Source organism: Rhincodon typus, chromosome 9, assembly GCF_021869965.1.
Source record: "Rhincodon typus isolate 14 chromosome 9, sRhiTyp1.1, whole genome shotgun sequence".
NCBI lineage: Eukaryota > Metazoa > Chordata > Chondrichthyes > Orectolobiformes > Rhincodontidae > Rhincodon > Rhincodon typus.
In genome coordinates this window covers 29,611,962-29,628,686 of record NC_063340.1, presented here as the reverse complement: position 1 = coordinate 29,628,686, position 16,725 = coordinate 29,611,962, and the positions used below count along the sequence as shown (strand labels likewise).

Genomic DNA, 16,725 nt, shown 5'->3' with positions numbered 1-16,725 from the left:
AGGCTAGATAAATTTTTGAATAGTAAAGGAATCGAGGGTTATGGTGAATGGGTGGGTAAGTGGAGCTGAGTCTCAAAAAGATCAGCCATGATCTTATTAAATGGCGGGGCAGGCTCAAGGGGCCAGATGGTCTACTCCTGCTCCTAGTTCTTATGCTTTTATGTTTCAGAAGTCTTGAATTCAGGCATTAGAGACCATTGCATTTTTCAAGCCAATCCAGTTTGACCTCCAGGGTGGGCAGGACAATTCAACTGTTAAAATTCTCTTGTTCTTTTTCAAAGAGCTGCAGTATTTCAGCACCAACTGAGGTCTCCTCAAAGTATGTGATGGATCAAAAGAATTTAAATCAGTCACATGCTGCGAAGTTAGCAGATTCAGAATGTGATATGTTGAGTCAGACACCCAAGATGTATAGACTTGAGCAGTGAAACACACCTAGGAACAATTTTTAAAAAAAGTGCTCAATTGCTGATAAAAAAAAACTAACATCGAGTCATAGAATCATACAGCATCGAAACAGACCCTTCGGTCCAACCAGTCCAAATCGATCATGTTCCCAAACTAAACTAGCCCCACCTGCCTGCGCTTGGGCCCATATTCTTCCAAACCTTTCCTATTCATGAACATATCCAAATGTTTTTTAAACACGGCAACTATATCTGCATCCATGATTTTCTCTGGCAGTTCATTCCACACGTGAACCACTCTCTGCAGAAAAAAAGTTGTTCCTCCTGTCCTTTCTAAATCTTCCTCCTCTCACCTTAAAAAATGCACCCTAGTTTTGAACTCCCCCATCCTCGGGAAAAGATGCTGGTTGCTCACCTTATCTAATCCTCTCATGATTTTAACAATCTCAATGAGGTCACCCCTCAACTTCGTGCACCCCAGTGAAAAATGTCCCAGTCTTTTCAGTCTATTTGCATATCTCAAACCCTCCATTCCTGGCACCATCCTGGCAAATCTTTTCTGAACTTCTCCAGTTTAATAAAATCCTTCCTATAACAGGGTGACCAGACTTCACTCGGTACTTCGGAAGAGGCCTCACCAATGTTTTGTACAACCTGAACATGACGTTCCAACTCCGACACTCAAAGGTCTGAGCAATGAAGGCAAGCATGCTAAACACCTTTTTAACAATGCTGTCTACCTGTGATGCAAATTTCAAAGAATTATGTATGTTAATCCCCTAGGTCTCTGCTCTACAACATTACCCAGGGCCCTATCATTAATTGTATAAGTCCTGTCCTCGTTTATATTGCCAAAATGCAATAACTCACATTTATCCAAATTAAGCTCCATCTGCCATATGTGAATACTTGCTTTCATTCATCTCATTCAATTGAAAAGTAAAAGCAAGTGACTCACATTCCAATAACTAAAGGCAGAAGCTCATGACTGCCTGAAATATAAATGTCATTCTTTCCCCTCCCTCTTTCTTATTTGGGTCTCCTTAATGTTCCATAATGAAATACCACAAAACCTGTGTTCACACAGACAGTTTATCAAGAACTAGAAAATACAAAATAATAGGATGGATTCACTCGCTTCTAATGAGAATTACCCAACAGATGACATAATGCAGTGCCGGGAAACTGCCAGATTTTATAAACAGTGCAGGATATACCCACATTCTACTGGTACATTTATACTGAACTGATGACAACACACTGCCTTACCATCTCGACCAATTTAAAGCTCTTTTCATTAATGAAGGGGGACCTAAACACAGAATACACATTTTGAATACTGAAATGCATTTCAAAAGAAATTATTTAATTTCTCCAAATCAACCGACGTTCAACATGCAATCATAGAGATTTGCAACACAGAGAAATGCTATGCGGCCATTGGTTTTGCCCAATCATTGAACTATTCTAATCCCATGTTCCAGCAGTTGGTCCATAGCCTTGTGTGCCTTGGCAATGCAAGATCCACCCCGCAATAATAACCAAAACAGAATCCCCTTCGTCCTCACGTACCACCCCACCAACCTCCGGATCCAACGCATCATCGTCCAACACTTCCGCCATCTGCAATCCGACCCCACTACCAAAGACATTTTTCCCTTCCCACCCTTATCTGCTTTCCGGAGGGACCACTCTCTTCGTGACTTCCTTGTCTGCTCCACACTCACCACCAGGCCCACCACCCCCGGCACTTTTCCCTGCAACCGCAGGAAGCGCTACACTTGCCCCTACACCTCCCCCCTCATCCACATTCCAGGCCCCAAGAAGACCTTCCACATCAAACAGATGTTCACTTGCACATCTGCTAATGTGGTATACTGTATCCGCTGTTCCAGATGTGGCCTCCTCTACATCGGGGAAACCAAGCGGAGTCTTGGGGACCGCTTTGCAGAACACCTACGCTCGGTTCGCACCAAAAAACTGCACCTCCCAGTTGCGAATCATTTCGACTCCCCCTCCCACTTCTTGGACGACATGTCCATCCTGGGCCTCCTGCAGTGCCACAACGATGCCACCCGAAGGCTGCAGGAACAGCATCTCATATTTCGCATGGGAACCGTGCAGGTCAATGGTATCAATGTGGACTTCACAAGCTTCAAAATCTCCCCTTCCCCAAACGCATCCCAAAACCAGCCCAGCTCGTAACCGCCTCCTTAACCTGTCCTCCCACCTCAAGCCCCACCACCATCTCCTACCTACTAGCCTCATCCCGCCTCCTTGACCTGTCCATTCTCCCTGGACCGACCTATCGCCTCCCTAACTCCCCACCTACACTCACCTTTATTAGCTCCAACCCCGCCTCCTTGACCTGTCTGTCTCCTCTCCACCTATCTTCTCCTTTATCCATCTTCTATCTGCCTCCCCCTTTCTCCCTATTTATTTCAGAATCCCCTTCCCCTCCCCCATTTCTGAAGAAGGGTCTAGACCCGAAACGTCAGCTTTACTGCTTCTCTGATGCTGCTTGGCCTGCTGTGTTCATCCAGCTCTACACCTTGTCGTCTCAAGTTCACATCCAAATACTTTTTAAAATGTTATGAGGGCTTCTGCCTCTAATACTCTTACAGGCAATGAGTTTCTGATTCCCACCACCTTCTGGGTGAAAAATGTTTTCCTCACATCTGCATGGGTTGCCTCTGGGTGCTCCGGTTTCCTCCCACAACCCAGAGATGTGCATGCTAGTTGGATTGGCTGTACTAAATTGCCCGTAGTGTTCAGGGATGTGTAGATTATGTGGGTTATAGCGGGGTGGGTCTGGGTGGGATGCTTTGAGGTTCGGTGTGGACTTGTTGGGCCAAAAGGCCTGTTTCCACACTGTAGAGATTCTATGATCTATGATCTTACCTCTTGCTCCTTACCTTAAATCTATGCCCCCAGTCACTGATCTCTCCATCAATGGAAAGGCTTCTCTCTTTCTACCCCAATTGTGCCTTTCATAATTTTAATTCATTTCAAACATATCCCCTCTTAATCTCTTCTGCTATAAGGTAAACAACTCCAATTTGTCCAATCACTTTTCATGGCTGAAACTCCCCAGCCCAGGTAACATCCTGGTAAATCTCCTGCACTCTCTCCAGCATACCATATCCTCCTATAATGTGAATTCTAGAACTGCACAAATATTGAAGTTTGGCCTAACCAAATGTTTATACAGTTTCATTATAATTGCCCTGCTCTTAAACTCTATGCCTTGGCTACTAAAGGCAAGTATACCATTCTGCCTTCTTAATCACTTTACCCACCTATCCGAAAACAACCAGTGTGCGTGCATACCATGGTGCCTCTGATCTTCAATGCTTCCCAGGGTCCATCATCTATTCCTTTGCCTTGTTTGTCCTGCTCAAGTGCATCATCTCATATTTACCCAGATTGAATTCCATTTGCCACTGATCAGCCCATCTGACCAGCCCACCTACATCCTCTTATAGTCTAAGGCTATCCTACTCACTACCCTACCAAATTTTTGAATAATCTGCAAACTCACTGATCAACACTCCTACATTCGAATCCAAATCATTTATGAAAGAAGCCAACAGCAAGGGCCCAACAGTGACACCTGTGGGACTCCAATGGACAAGACTTTCAGGTGGAAAAACACCCATGAACCATCTCCCTCTGCTTCTTGCCACTCAGCCAATTATAGATCCAATTTGCCAAGTTTCCTTGGATGCCATGGGCTCTTACTTTTGTTATCAGTCTTCCATGTGGGACCTTATCAAAAACCTTGCCGAAGTCCAAGTAGGCCTCACCAAAAGCATTGCACTCATTTACACACGTGGTCACCTCTTTAAAAGATCAAGTTGGTCAGACACGCCCTCCCCATAACAAAATTACTCTGATTGATCTTGATTAATCACTGCCTCTCTAAACGCAGATTAATTCTTTCCCTCAGAATTTCTTCCAGTAGTTTCCCCACCACAGGTTAAACTGACTGGCCTGTAGTTTCCTGATTTAATCCTTGCTCCCTTTTTGAATGACATAACCACATTGGCTGTCCTTCAGTCCTCCAGCACCTCTCCTGCGGTCAGAGAGAAACTTAACATTTCTGAAAACATCCTGCTATTTCCTTTCTTGCCTCACTCAACCTGGGATATATCATCAGTCCTGAGGAAGGATCACCGGACCCAAAACGTTAACTTTGTTTTTTCCGTCACAAATGTTGCCAGACCTGCTGAGCTTTTCCAGCAAATTTGTTTTTGCACTGGGATATATTTCATCCAGCTCTCAAAATTTATCAACTTTTAAGCCTGCCAAACCACACAGAATGTCCTCTATATCTACGCTAATTCCTTTAATTGTATTACAGACATTCTCCCTGATTTTTATACCCATATCTTCCCTCTCAATAGTGAACACCGACCAAAGTATTCTTTTAGAACCCTACCTCCATCCTCTGACTCCATGCAAAATTAACACTATTGTCCTTAATGAGCCCTCTTCTTTCCCTTGTTATCTGCTTACTCTGAATGTACCTGTAAAACAACTTCAGATTTTCCTTTATTTTACCTGCCAGTACCTTTTCATATCCTCCCAGTCGCGAACCATTTCAACTCCTCCCAGTCACGAACCATTTCAACTCCCCCTCCCATTCCTCAGAACCTCCCAGTCGCGAACCATTTCAACTCCCCCTCCCATTCCTCAGAAGACCGCTTTCCAGAACACCTACGCTTGATTCGCACTAAACAACTGCACCTCCCAGTTGCGAACCATTTCAACTCCCCCTCCCATTCCTCAGACGACATGTCCATCCTGGGCCTCCTGCAGTGCCACAACGATGCCACCCGAAGGTTGCAGGAACAGCAACTCATATTTCGCTTGGGAACCCTGCAGGTAAATGGTATCAATGTGGACTTCATAAGCTTCAAAATCTCCTCTCCCCCAACTGCATCCCAAAACCAGTCCAGCTCGTCCCCGCCTCCCTAACCTGTCCTTCCTCCCACCTATCCCCTCCTCCCACCTCAAGCCCCACCCCCATCTCCTACCTACTAACCTCATCCCACCCCATTGACCTGTCCGTCCTCCCTGGACTGACCTATCTCCTCCCTACCTCCCCACCTACACTCACCTCTACCGGCTCCATCCCCACCTCTTTGACCTGTCTGTCTCCTCTCTACCTATCTTCTCCTCTTTCCATCTTCTATCCGCCTCCCCCCTCTCCCTATTTACTTCAGAACCCCCTTCCCCTCCCCCATTTCTGAAGAAGGGTCTAGGCCCGAAACGTCAGCCCTCCTGCTCCTCTGATGCTGCTTGGCCTGCTGTGTTCATCCAGCTCTACATCTTGTTATCTCTTTTTCATATCCCCTTTTAGCTTTTCTAATAGAGTCATAGAGGTCTGCAGCATGAAAACAGGCCCGTAGGCCCAACTTGCTCATGGCACCCAGTTTTCACAATTAAACTAGTCCCATTTGCTGTGATTGGCCCATATCCCTCCATATCTATCCCATCCATGTATTTGTCATTATATTTTTTAAATTACAGAACTGTACTCACTTCCACCAGTACCTCTGGCAGCCTGTTCCAGACACTGACCACCCTCTGTGTGAAGAAAATTGTCCCTCTGGACCCTTTTGTATCTCTCCCCTCTCACCTTCAATCTATGCTCTCTAGTTTCAGACTTTCCTATCATGGGGAAAAAAAACTGTTGGTTATCTGCCTTACCTATACCTCTCATGATCTTATTTAGATACCTCAATAAGGTCTCTCCTCAGTCTCTTAGGCTGCAGGGCAAGAAGTCCCAGCCTATCCAACCAATATACATACATAAATGATCTGGCGGAAGGTATAGATGGTCTGATTAGCAAGTTTGCAGATGATACTAAGATTGGTGGAGTAGCAGATAGTGAAGGGGACAGTCGGAGAATGCAGTAGAATATAGATAGATTGGAGAGTTGGGCGGAGAAATGGCAGATGGAGTTCAATCCAGGCAAATGCGAGGTGATGCATTTTGGAAGACCCAATTCAAGAGCGAACTATACAGTAAATGGAAAAGCCCTGGGGAAAATTGATGCACAGAGAGATCTGGGTGTTCAGGTCCATTGTACCCTGAAGGTGGCAACGCAGGTCGATAGAGTGGTCAAGAAGGCATACGGCATGCTTTCATTCATCGGACGGGGTATTGAGTACAAGAGTTGGTAGGTCATGTTACAGTTGTATAGGACTTTGGTTCGACCACATTTGGAATACTGCATACAGTTCTGGTTGCCACATTACCAAAAGGATGTGGATGCTTTGGAGAGGGTGCAGAGGAGGTTCACCAGGATGTTGCCTGGTATGGAGGGCGCCAGCTATGAAGACAGGTTGAGTAGACTAGGATTATTTACATTAGAAAGATGGAGGTTGAGGGGGGACCTAATCGAGGTCTACAAAATCATGAGAGGTATAGACAGGGTGGATAGCAAGAAGTTTTTTCCCCAGAGTGGGTGACTCAATTACTAGGGGTCATGATTTCAAGGTGAGAGGGGAAAAGTGTGAGGGAGATATGCGTGGAAAGTTCTTTACGCAGAGGGTGGTGGGTGCCTGGAACGCGTTGCCAACGGAGGTGGTAGAGGTGGGCACGATAACGTCACTTAAAATGTATCTAGACAGATAAATGAATGGGCAGGGAGCAGAGGGATACAGATCCTTGGAAAATAGGCAACAGGTTTAGATAGAGGATCTGGATCGGCGCAGGCTTGGAGGGCCGAAGGACCTGTTCCTGTGCTGTAATTTTCTTTGTTCTTTGTTCTTTTGTTCAACCTCTCATTATAACTCAAACCATCCAGTCCAGGTAGGATCCTCGTAAATCTTTTCTGCACTCTTTCTAATTTAATAATCTCCTTTCTTTAATAGGTGACCAGAACTGCACGCAGTACTCTAACTGTGGCCTTACCAATGCCTTGTACAGCTGCAACAAGATGTCCTATCTCCTACACTCAGTGCTCGGACCAATGAAAGCAAAAATGCCGAAAGCCTTCTTCTCCACCCTGTCTACTTGTGACTTTACTTTCAAAGAGCTATGAACCCATACCCCTAGAACTCTTTGCTCTATAAGACTTCCCAGAGCCCTACCATTGACTGTATAGGTCCTGCACTGGTTTGACCCACCAAAATGCAATACTTTGCATTTATCTAAATTAAACTCCAACTGCCAATCCTCAGCCCACTGACTCAGTTGATAAAGATCTCACTGCATTCCCACATAACCTTCTTCACTGTCCACTATACCAGCAATCTTAATGGCATCCACAAACTTATTAACCAGACCTCTCAGATTCTCATCCAAATCATTTATATAAATAATACAAATAACAGTGGACCCTGCACTGATCCCTGTGGCACATCGCTGGTCACAGGCCTCCAGTCTGAAAAACAACCCTATACCACCACCCTCTGTCTTCTACCGTCAAGCCAATTTTGTTTCAATTGGATAGCTCTCCCTAGATCTCGTGAGATTTAATCTTACTCAACAACATACCATGCAATACCTTGTCAAGGGCCTTGCTAAAGTAGACAACGTCTGCCGCAATGCCCTCATCTACTTTCTTGGTCATCCCTTCAAAAAACTCAATCAAATTCATGAGACACGATTTCCCAAGCACAAAGCCATGCTGACTAGCCAAAATGAGTCCTTGCCTCTCCAAATGCCTGTAAGATCCTATCGCTCAGAATACCCTCTAACAACTTACCCACCACAAATGTTAAGCTTACTGGTCTGTAGCTCCCAGGCATTACCCTGCAGCCTTACTTTCCTTTTACAGAATCCCCAGAGTGCGGAAACAGGCCATTCGGCCCAAGTCCACACTAAACCTCTGAAGAGCATCCCACCCAGATCCATCCCTCTACCTATCCCTGCATTTCTCATAGCTAATGCACCAAACCCACACATCTCTGAACACAATGGATAATTTAGCATGGCCAATCCACCTAACTTGCATATCTTTGGACAGTGGGAGAAAACCGCAGCACCCGGCGGAAACCCACGCAGACACGGAGAGAATGTGCAAACTCCACACAGATAGTTGCCCGAGGCTGGTATTGAACCCAGGTCCCTGGCGCTGCAAGGCAGCGGTGTTGACCACTGAGCCCCCCGTGCCTTCATTAATGCCACAACATTAGCCAACCTCCAATCTTCAGGCACTTCACCCGTGGCTGTCAATGATACAAATATCTCTGCTAGGGCCCTGAAATTTCCTCCTTCACCTCTCTCAAAGGCCTGGGATACAGTTCATCAAATCCTGGGCATTTATCAACCCAAATGCATTTTAAGACTTTCAGCACCCACTCTTCTGAAATGTGGTTTCTCTTCAAGATATCACTATTTCTATCTTTTTAAAGATTCCTCTTGCACATTCTGTACTTCTTTTCGGCTTCTGCTGCTTTGAGCCCTCAGTATCTGCCATAAGCCACCTTTTTTCTCTTAATGCAATGTTGTTTATTCCCTGACAGTCAGGGTTCACGGGATTTAGTGGTCCCACCCTTTTTCTTTAATGGAAAATGTCAGCCTTGTACTCTCCATATTTCCTTTTCGAATGCACCCCACTATTCTCAGATAGATTTACCTGGAAGTATCTTTTCCCGATACACTCTGGCCAAATCATATTTAATCTTATTAAAATCAGCCTTGCCCCCAGTTGAGTACTTTGACTTCAGGCTCATTCTTGTCCTTGCCCATGACAATCTAGAATCCAAGGGAGTTATGATTGCTGTCTGCAAAATGTTCCCCACTGATATTTTAACCCACCTTTGTTACTTAAAATTAAGTCCAGGATTGCCCCTTTTCTTGTAGGGCCTTCTACATACTGGCTTAAAAAGCTGCCCTGAATACATTTTAAGAATTATGAGCCCTCTAAACCTTTCACATTATAATGAGCCCAGTTAAATGTTGGGCAGTTGAAATTCCCCACTATCACTACCCTATTACTTTACACTTGCCTGTAATTTGCCTACATATCTACTTTTCTATTTTTCTTGGATTTTTAGGGAGCCTATAGTAAATTATCAGCAATGTGATTGTTCTTATTTGCTTATTCAGTTCTACCCATATAGCTTCATTTGAGGAGCCTTCAAAGATGTCATCCTTCCTTTCCGCTGTAATAAATTCCCTATTCAAAATTGCCTCACCTCCTCACTTTGATATATTGGAATGAAATACTGACTTGTGTATCATCAACTACTTATATTTGGTCTGTAGACTTCACAGAAAGCACACTCCTTGAAACATGTCCGTTTTTCACCCCATTCCGCAAGGTGATCTTTGCTTACTGCATATAATTTTTAAAAAGAATTTCCACATTGGTTTAAACATTATAAATATTCATTAACACCACTGAATTCAAGTTTGTAGACACTAACCTGACAGTATTTTCACCTTAAAGTCAGAAGATCATGGACCTGAGTACACAATTTAGGCTAATATTATTGTACATTCCTCAAAGCTTGCAGTATAGGCGCTGTCATTCAAATAATATGTCAGATCTATTGGAGTGGATGTAAATGATCCTGTCAACTAATAGCAGTGGGGAGAATTCCCAGTTTCCTTCCTTAACTTACTACTCTTCTATTCATTCTTCCTTCTGTAATTTGACTGTCATAATTATCATCAATATTTGCAATGGGAAAAGAATGGTAGTGCATCGAAGGTTACCATTGATGTAAAGTGCCTAGAGATGTCCGCAGAACACAATATTGCTCATAAAAATGCAAATTTTTCAGAAGAATTCATGTCTATTCTGTAGATAGATATCATAAAATACTAGACAAGAGCCAAGTGTGTACCTTTCATTCTCCACAGGGCACTTAGATCTCCAGTCGCTAAGGTGGCTGTCATACTCCACTGACAATATCCTGAGACTGGGGCAGTCTGCAGCCAACCAAGTCTGAATACAAATCAGCAGTACAGACACATTAGGTTAAAAGGAAGGACTGTTAAAAATCATTCAAATTGACTTCTAAACTTGTAACCATAATATATAACATTTTATATTGCTCCAACGGTAGGTGTAGGAAATTGCTGAATCAATACCTTTTCAAAGTCAATGTTTTCAATGCATGACATGAAAAGCACACAATTGCACTGCTTATTTAAAATTGTCTAACAGGTTTGAAATTCTTGTAACCTCCATGAATAAAAGCAAGCGGTTTCATGATGGACTACCAAATTCATTCATAGAATCCTGACAGTGTGGAAGCAGGCCATTCAGCCCATCAAGTCCACACCAACCCACTGAAGAGCATTCCTTCCAGACCCATGCCTCTGTAACCCTGCAGTTCCCACAGCTAACTCATCTAGCCAGCACATCCCTGGACACTATAGGCAATTTAGCAAGGCCAATCCACCTAACTTACACATCTTTGGACTGTGGGAGGAAACCCTTGCAAACACAGGGAGAATGTGCAAGCTCTACACAGATGGTCGCCTGAGGGTGGAATCGAACCCAAGTCCCTGCCACCGTGAGGCAGCAGTGCTAACCACTAAGCCCCCGTGCCGGCCCTGCCATTACTCATGGCACAGCACATAAGGAAGCCATTCAAGCAGGGATAGTGAATATGAATGTAGTGCTAGTAGAGGACAGTACAGTTAGGCTGATAGATACAGTTTTATGTGCCAACAGCAACAGTCCATGGTGGCTCAGTGGTTAGCATTGCTGCCTCACAGCACTAGGGACTCAGGTTCGATTCTACCCTCAGGTGACTGACTGGATGGAGATTGCATGGGTTTTCTCCAGGTGCTCCGGTTTCCTTCCGCAGTCCAAACATGTGTGGGCTGGGTGAATTGGCCATGCTAAATTGCCCCATTGTGTTCAGGGATGTGTAGATTAGGTGCATTAACCATGGGAAATGCAAGGTTACAGGGACGGGGTGGAGAGATGGGTCTGGGTAGGATGGTCTTTGGCTGAAGGGATTCTATGTAGGAATCCAAACAGCTGTGTTGCTTGCCTGTTGCCGGGGTTCAGGACATTTTTAAAATTTATTTGTGGGATGTGGGCGTCGCTGGCTGGTCAGCATTTCTTGCCCATCCCTAATTGCCCTTGAAAAGGTGGTGGTGAGCTGCCTTTTTGAACCGCTGCAGTCCTCCTGCTGTGGGTTGACTCACAATGCTATTAGGGAGGGAATTCCAGGATTTTGACCCAGCAACAGTAAAGGAACGCCGACATATTTCCAAGTCAGGATGGTGAGTGACTTGGAGGGGAACTTGCAGGTGGTGGTGTTCCCATATATCTGCTATCCTTGTCCTTCTGGATGGAAGTGGTCATGGGTTTGGAAGGGGCCATCTGAGGATCTTTGGTGAATTTCTGCAGTGCATCTTGTAGATAGTACACACTGCTGCTACTGAGCGTTGGTGGTGGAGGGAGTGAATGCTTGTAGATGTAGTGCCAATCAAGCAGGCTGCTTTATCCTGGATGGTGTCAAGCTTCTTGAGTGTTGTTGGGGCTGCACTCATCCAGGCAAGTGGGGAGTATTCCATCACACTCCTGACTCGTTCCTTGTAGATGGTGGACAGGCATTGAAGAGTCAGGTGAGTTACTCGCTGCAGTATTCCCAGCTTCTGGCCTGTTTTTGTAGCCACTCTGTTAATGTGGTGAGTCTAGTTGAGTTTCTGGTCAATGGTAACCCCCAGGACTTTGATAATGGGGGATTCAGTGATGAGAACACCATTGAATATCAAGGGATGGTGGTTAGATTGTCTCTTATTGGTGATGGTCATAGCCTGGCATTTGTCACTTGCCAGTTGTCAGCCCAAGCCTGGATATTGTCCAGATCTTGTTGCATGTGAACATGGACTGCTTCAGTATCTGAGGAGTCACGAATAGTGCTGAACATTGTGCAATCATCGGCGAACATCACCACTTCTGACCTTATGATGGAGGGAGGGTCATTGATGAAGCAGCTGAAGATAGTTGGGCCTAGAACACTACCCTGAGGAACTCCTGCAGAGATGTCCTGGAGCTGAGATGATTGACCTCCCACAACCATGACCATCTTCCTATGTGTCAGGAGCTTTTGCCCCCTGATACCCATCGATTCCAGTTTTGCTCGGGGTCCTTGATGCCACACTCGGTCGAATGCAACCTTGATATCAAGGGCTGTCACTCTCACATCACCATTGGAATTTAGCTCTTTTGTCCATGTTTGAACCAAGGCTATAATGAGATCAGGAGCTGAGTGGCCCTGGCAGAACCCAAACTCGGCATCACTGAGCAGGTTATTTTTGAGCAGGTGTTGCTTGATAGCACTGTTGATGACACCTTCCATCACTTTACTGATGATCAATAGGAGACTGATGGGGCGGTAATTGGCTGGGTTGGATTTGTCCTGCTTTGTGTGTACAGGACATACTTGGGCAATTTTCCACATTGTCAGGTAGATACCAGTGTTGTAACTGTACTGGAACAGCTCGGCTAGGGGAGTGGCAAGTTCTGGAGCACAAGTCTTCAGTACTATCGCTGGAATGTTGTCAGGGCTGGTAGCCTTTGCAGTATCCATTGTCTCCAACCATTTTTTGATATCACATGGAGTGTGTCGAATTGGCTGAAAACAAGTATCTGTAATGCCAGGGACCACTGGAGGAGGCCGAGATGGATCGTCCACACGGCACATCTGGCTAAATATTGCTGCGAATGCTTCAGCCTTCTCTTTTGCACTGATGTGCTAGACTCTTCCATCATTGAGGATGGGGATATTTGTGGAGCCTCCTTCTCCAGTAAGTTGTTTAATTGTCCACCACCATTCACGACTGGATGTGGCAGAACTGCCGAGCTTAGATCTGATCTGTTGGTTGTGGGATCGCTTAGCTCTATCTATCACTTGCTGCCTTTGCTGTTTGGCGTGCAAGTAGTTCTGTTTGGTGGCTGCACCAGGTTGATACCTCATCTTCAGGTATGCCTGGTGCTGCTCCTGGCATGCCCTCCTGTGCTCTTCATTGAACCAGGGTTGGTCCCCTGGCTTGATGGTAATGGTTGAGTGGGGCATATTCCAGGCCATGAGGTTGTAGATTGTGCTGAAGTAAATTCTGCTGCTGTTGATGGCCCACAGCGCCTCATGGATGCCCAGTCTTGAGTTGCTAGATCTGTGCAAAGTCTGTCCCATTTAGCATGGTGATAGTGCCACACAACATGATGGAGGTTGTTTTCAATGTGAAGACGGGACTTCGTCTCCACAAGGACTGTGTAATGGTCACTCTTACCGATACTGTCATGGACAGATGCAACCACGTTGTGGTTTAAGAGCAATTAGGGATGGGTAACAAATGTAAACCTTTTAAGCAATGCCCTCAAGAATTGTTAGAAAATCTCCTCTGGGCTGCAGTAGGAAGAGAGAACCCAGAGGTCACGGTCTATGTATGTACCAAAGGAAAATAGAAAATATCACGAGTAGACCATTCCGCCCTTTGATTCTTCTCTGCTTCCCCTCTTATCATTTGATCCCTTTGGCCTCAAGTGCTTTATCCAAGTTCTTGAAATCATATAATGTTTTTGTCTTGACTGCTTTCTGTCGTAGTGAATTTCAGGCTCACCACTCTCAGGGTGAAAAAATTCCTCCTCATATCAGTTCTAACTGGTTTATTTTGTATCCTGAGACTGTTTCTGGACTCCCTGGCCATGACGAACATCCTTCCTCATCTACCCAGCCCAATTCTGTTAGGATTTTATAGGTTTTCATGACATGTCTCTTCATTCTTCTGGACGTCACTGAATATAACATTAACTGATCCAACCTCTACCTTATGTCAGTTCTGCCATCCCAGAAATCAGTCTGGTAAATCTTTGCTGTACATTAATGAAATGGGTAGGACTAATAAAAGGGTTCTGCTTCAAGAGCATGAGCAGAAGGGGGTTAAACTTTTTTTTTCTTTATTCGTTCACAGGATGAGGGTGTTGCTGGCTAGGGCAGCATTTATTGCCCATCCCTAATTGCCCAGACGCAGTTAAGAATCAACCACATTGCTGTGGGTCTGGAGTCACATGTATGCCAGACCAGGTAAGGATAGCAGTTTCCTTCCCTAAAAGATAATGACCTAATCTGAGGGAACTAAGTTGGTCAAGTGTTTGAAGTTTCAGTGGATGAATGTTCTGGGGATAGTGACCATAAAAGTATGGAAAGGGATAAGGAAAATGCAAACCATAAGTGTCTAAACTGGGGGAAGGCTCATTTCAATATCATTAGACAGAATGTGCAAGCAGACTCAGAGCAGGTATTTGCAGGTAGGTCTACATTTGGAAAGGAAGAGTCTTTTAAAAATAGTATAAAAGTCGTATAAGAATTCAGGGCCAGTGCATTCCTCTAAGAAGGAAGAGTAAGGGCAGCAAGTCCAGGGAACACTGGATGACAATGGATAGTGACAGTTTGATAAAGACAAGAAAGCAAATACATGTCAGCAACAGTGTATTAAAAACAGGGAGCCCTTTCAAAAGTATAGACAGTGTAGGAGGTTGTTTATAAAAGATGAGAGCAGAGGGGCCACGAAATATCTTTGGCAGATGGGATCAAGGAAAACCCCAAGGCTTTTTATAACTTCATTAAGAGTTGGAGGATTACCAAGGGAAGACTGGGATCTATTAGAGACAGTGGACGTGGACGAGATCTTAAATGCATATGTCTCAAAATGGAAAAAGTACTGAAGGACAGGATTAATCAATACTTGGAAAGGCAGGGATTGATTAGGGATAGTTGGCACGGATTTGTTAGAGGAAGATCTTGTCTGGCTGATTTAATTGAGTTTTTTGAAAAGATGACTAAATATATTGATGAGGGTAGTACAGTTGATACAGTTTTAATGGACTTCAGATCGGCCTTTGACAAAATCCCAAGTGGCCGGCTGATCCAAAAGATAACAGCCGAAGGGAACCAAAGCAAGTTGACAAACTGGATCCAAAATTGGCTTACAAATAGGAGGCAAAGGGTGATGGTGGAGGGTTGTTTTTATAACTGGGAGCCTGTGACCAGCAGTATATCAGAGGGATCCGTGTTGGGGCTCTTGCTGTTTGTTATGTACATTAATGACTTGGATGTGAATGTAGAATGACACAAAAATTGGTGCGGTTGTTGATAATGAGGAGAATGGTCTCAGGCTAAAGTCTAATAACAATCAGCTGGAAATTTGGGCAGAGCAATGGCAGATGGAATATATTCCTGATAAATGCGTGGTAATATATTTTGGGAGGTCTAATAAGGCAAAACATAATATAGGAGCAAATACAAAGAACAAAGGGACCTTGGTGTACAAGTCCATAGATCTCTGAAGGTGTCACCACGGGTAGACAGGGTGGTGAAGCTGCATGCCTTCATTAGCCAGGGCATTGAATATAGGAACAAGGAGGTCTTGTTACAACATTATAAAACATGGGTTAGACCATGGATAGAATATTGTGTGAAGTTCAGGTCGCCACATTATTGGAAGGATCTGATCGCACTGGAGAGGGTACAGATGAGATTCTCCAGGATGCTGTCTGGGAAGAAAAGTTTCAGTTATATGCAAAGACTGGATAGGCTGGGTTTGTTTTCCTTGGAGCAGAGGGAACTGAGGGGCATGTGATTGAGGTGTACGAAATTTTGAGAGGCATGGATCATGAGAATCTCTTCCTCATGTCAGACATGTCTAAGACCGGAGGTCACAAGATTAACATGAGGAGTAAGTGGTTTAGAGGAGATCTGAGGACAAATGTTTTCACTCAGAGGTTGGTAGATATATGGAACGTGCTGCCTGAGAGGGTGGTGGAGGCAAGTATTCTTGCAACATTTAAGCAACATCTGGATGAGTACTTAAAATGACAGGCAATAGATCAAGTGCAGATAAATGGGATTAGTGTCATTTGGTGTTTGTTGGTTGCATAGACATGGTGTATTGAAGGACCTGTTTCTATGCTGTATGACTCTATCCAATTACGGATTATGTGGGTTTTAATAGAGGTGTTGAGAGAACAAAGAACAAAGAACTAAGAAAATTACAGCACAGGAACAGGCCCTTAGGCCTTCCAAGCCTGCACCGACATGCTGCCCATCACAACTAAAACCACTTACCCTTCCTTGGACCATATCCCTCTATTCCCATCCTATTCGTGTATTTGTCAAGATGCCCTTTAAACATTACTATCGTATCAGCCTCCACCACTTCTTCTGGCAGCGAGTCCCAGGCACCCACCACCGTCTGCATAAAAAACTTGCCTTGTACATCACTTTTAAACCTTGCCCCTCGCACCTTAAACCTATCCCCCCAAGTAACTGATTCTTCCATCCTGGGAAAAAGCTTCTGTCTGTCGACTCTGTCCATGCCCTTCATAATCTT

General features: G+C 44.6%; 1 protein-coding gene across 1 annotated transcript in view; it reads right to left on the bottom strand.

Moving 5' to 3' along the window:
- Positions 1-16,725, bottom strand: part of serac1 (serine active site containing 1) — a 119,191-nt gene that overhangs the window by 60,374 nt on the left and 42,092 nt on the right. Inside the window, exon 6 of the mRNA XM_048600968.1 lies at positions 10,218-10,318. Coding sequence (XP_048456925.1) covers positions 10,218-10,318 — 101 coding nt within the window. The remainder of the gene's footprint in view (positions 1-10,217; positions 10,319-16,725) is intronic.